The sequence below is a fragment of the Octopus bimaculoides genome, chromosome 2 (assembly GCF_001194135.2).
Source record: "Octopus bimaculoides isolate UCB-OBI-ISO-001 chromosome 2, ASM119413v2, whole genome shotgun sequence".
Lineage (NCBI taxonomy): Eukaryota > Metazoa > Mollusca > Cephalopoda > Octopoda > Octopodidae > Octopus > Octopus bimaculoides.
Window position 1 is genome coordinate 46,557,500 of NC_068982.1, and position 3,162 is coordinate 46,560,661.

Here is a 3,162-nt window from a genome sequence, read left to right on the forward strand (position 1 = left end):
CGAACACAAATACAAGCACGCACACACACACAGGTGTATGCAAATCCATATACATTCGCGAATGTACACACGCTTCGCGAACATGCGCATGCACGGATACACACACACATGCACGAACATACACATACACACATGCACGAACACAGACAGACACACACGTGTGTATGTTTATAGTAAAAGATTAGAAATATTTCTAAAAACTAAATAAAATACTCGTGATTTTATTTTCAACAACCTTACGAGCAATGCCGGATATTTCCGACAAAGTGCGGTGTCCACCGAGATTTACCGGTTTTGACCGAGGAAGCAGTCAGTGATCTTACCGGAAGTATCGGCGCGAAGCGATACTGTCACTGTTTGGCTATTGTTTGGTGCCAATGCTGGCAAATTCTCAGAAACTGTGTGAAGCCGACCGATATCTTTCTCATTAGCAACTTACTATCAAATGCCCAGGGATCGACGAGTACCGGCAAAAAACAGAGGTATTTTTCTTTCACATTCTTTCTTTTACTCTCACGTATTCTCCCTCTCCCAATTAAAGGTATTCATTTTGTTATTGTTTTTGTTTAACCCTAGGTCGCTCTTAATCCACCAAATCTATGATTTTAAGATGATGCAGCTTTTAAACATCCGTTTATTTTGTATCATTATCATCATTATTGTTGCTTTTATTATTATTCCGCCGAGTTCCACTTTGTTTTTCATCCTTTCGGAATCGATAAAATAAAGTATCAGTCTTAGTACTGGAGTCGATCTAATTGACTAGCCCTCTTCCGCAAAATTTCAATCCTTGTACCTGTAGTAGATAAAATTATTATTATTATTCAAACATAGTATAAGGCTTATCTAAGTCTTCTCATCCACTGTATCACTAGTTTTCCTTTTTTTTAAAAAAAAAGATAGGTTGTGATTTGGTAGGGAGTAGATTTGGCTATTATTTCATATATATGGAATATATACATTATTGTTGTCTTAATATGCAGTAACTATAGTGTAGTAGTACGATAATGTCATTTATTGGTGCAATAGTTGTTATTTAGACCCATATCAGCCCTGATCCAGTAGTTCTACCACCAAAAATATTCCAGGCGTAACCATCTCGCTTTTATTTGGACATGCTATATCTACAACTACCTCGAATATTATCCCCCCCCCCCACCTTTTTTTTAAAGACAGTACAGAAATGTTCACGGTATTTCTAGCAGTCGAAGTGTCCACATAGAAAAGCTCCCTCAATGGTTTCACACAAAGGAAGAAAACCTTGGATATATTATAGTGATTATGTAACATTTATGCTTTCCAAAATGCTGTTAGTTATCAAAATATTAGCAATCGTATGAGAAAAATCGTATCCACATTTATTATGTTTTGTTATGTTATTGTTAATTACTTGATATTTTTAAAAATATTATTCTCCTTCCTTTATTGAATTCATAGGATTTTACTTAATATTTGATTGTATATTTAATTCTTATAGTTAATTTGTCATGCGTTTTATCACATATATGTTATATTCTGTCCTGCTTTGTCTGGCACGTTCTAATTTTTATTTCGATCGCGTATTCATTGTTTGAATTCATTTGTTTTCATTACTTCAACACACATACACGTGTACGTGTGTGTACTCGTTGGGTAGAGAATGGAAAGAAATAATAATCGACTGTGTGTGTGTAGCTGACTGAAACTTCGAAGTCACTGTCAACAACATTATTGTATAGAAATAATAAATTTGTACTCCACAAAAGTAGAGAGTAATCCATCAGATTAATATGAATCGTTTTTTTATAACTGAACATAAAAACAAACACACATAACACACACACGAGTTATAGCTATGTATACACACACATGCATGTTATATCTGTGTATACTCGCTTATTAGAGAGAGGTGGGGTGTGGGTAGTACGTTAAACAAAGGAAGAATGAAGGTGATAAAGGATTTTAGTCAGGGAGATAGAGAGGAATGTAGAAGTAATCAAGTAGGCAGAGAAAGAGGTCAGAAAGCAAATCGGAAGAGGAGATGAGAAGGAAGGGAGCAATGGAAGGATACGAGAGACAGAAATGTTTAAGCAACTGCAGGCTCATTGTGGATTAACGCCTGCCTTTATGACCCCTCCCACAAAGACCTAACAACTACCTAGGGATTCAGATTGTGTAGCGGATGGAGGTCACAAACTACAAAAAGGGATTAACATATTCCTGAAGTCGTCCATTGGTGAATGGAATTACTGTGAAAAAAGACAGAAGAGGAGAAAATATTTAAGTATATAAGAATAACAGAAGTATGAAAGGAAGAGAAAAAAAAAGAGGAAGAAAAGATGCAGAAATAGAGCCGTGGGTATACTTGACGAGGAAGAGTATAAAAAAGGAGGAATATAATTAACAACTTGAGAAATAGATAGACAATGAAACAACTCGGATGTAATTATTGAAACAGAGCAAACTTTCCAGTGGTTTATAATATAGATTATCAAGATTATTTTCCCGTTTAACTTGACTCCACTGGATCAGTTATTAAATAATTATTTCTTTTATTTGCCACAAGAATATAGTATTTAATCTATTTCTTTTCAATTTTTTTTTCAAGAGATGGAAGTTTCGTATTCTATTTTACATGAAATACTATGCACTATGTTTATTGCATGCGTGTGCGCTTGTGACTAAATAATGTCTATTTTATATAAAATAAAATATGTATATGCGTGTGTGTTTAGTGTGCTTGTGCATATATCGTGTTTGTATATATTGTGATTGTGCATGTTTGTGTGTATACACACACGTGTTTAGTATGCATGTGTGTGTATATATACACCCATAGGTATAGTATGCGTGTGTGTATACACACGTGTATAGTATGCTTGTGTGTGAATATACGCCCATGTGTATTCTATGCATGTTTGTAGTATATATATAATGTGCTTAGAATATATATATATATATATATATATATATATCGTTTGTAGAAATACATAAATCCGAGGAGAAACACATTCTAAGATGTAGAGCAGTTAATATTATAATGGGGGAGGCCGGGGAGACCATAAACCGGCCTCCCCCATTATAATATATATATATATGTATAAACACACGTGTATATGTGCAGGTATAATATAAACACACACACACACACACACTTGTGTATCTGCATGTATAATATATATA

General features: G+C 34.4%; 1 protein-coding gene across 1 annotated transcript in view; it reads left to right on the forward strand.

Moving 5' to 3' along the window:
* The first annotated feature begins 307 nt into the window (after positions 1 to 307).
* The window catches only part of LOC106875927 (protein pygopus), a 40,292-nt gene continuing 37,437 nt past the window's right edge, over positions 308 to 3,162 (forward strand). The window contains exon 1 of the mRNA XM_014924240.2: positions 308 to 482. Within this exon, the coding sequence (XP_014779726.1) occupies positions 446 to 482 (37 nt within the window). The 5' untranslated portion in view covers positions 308 to 445. The remainder of the gene's footprint in view (positions 483 to 3,162) is intronic.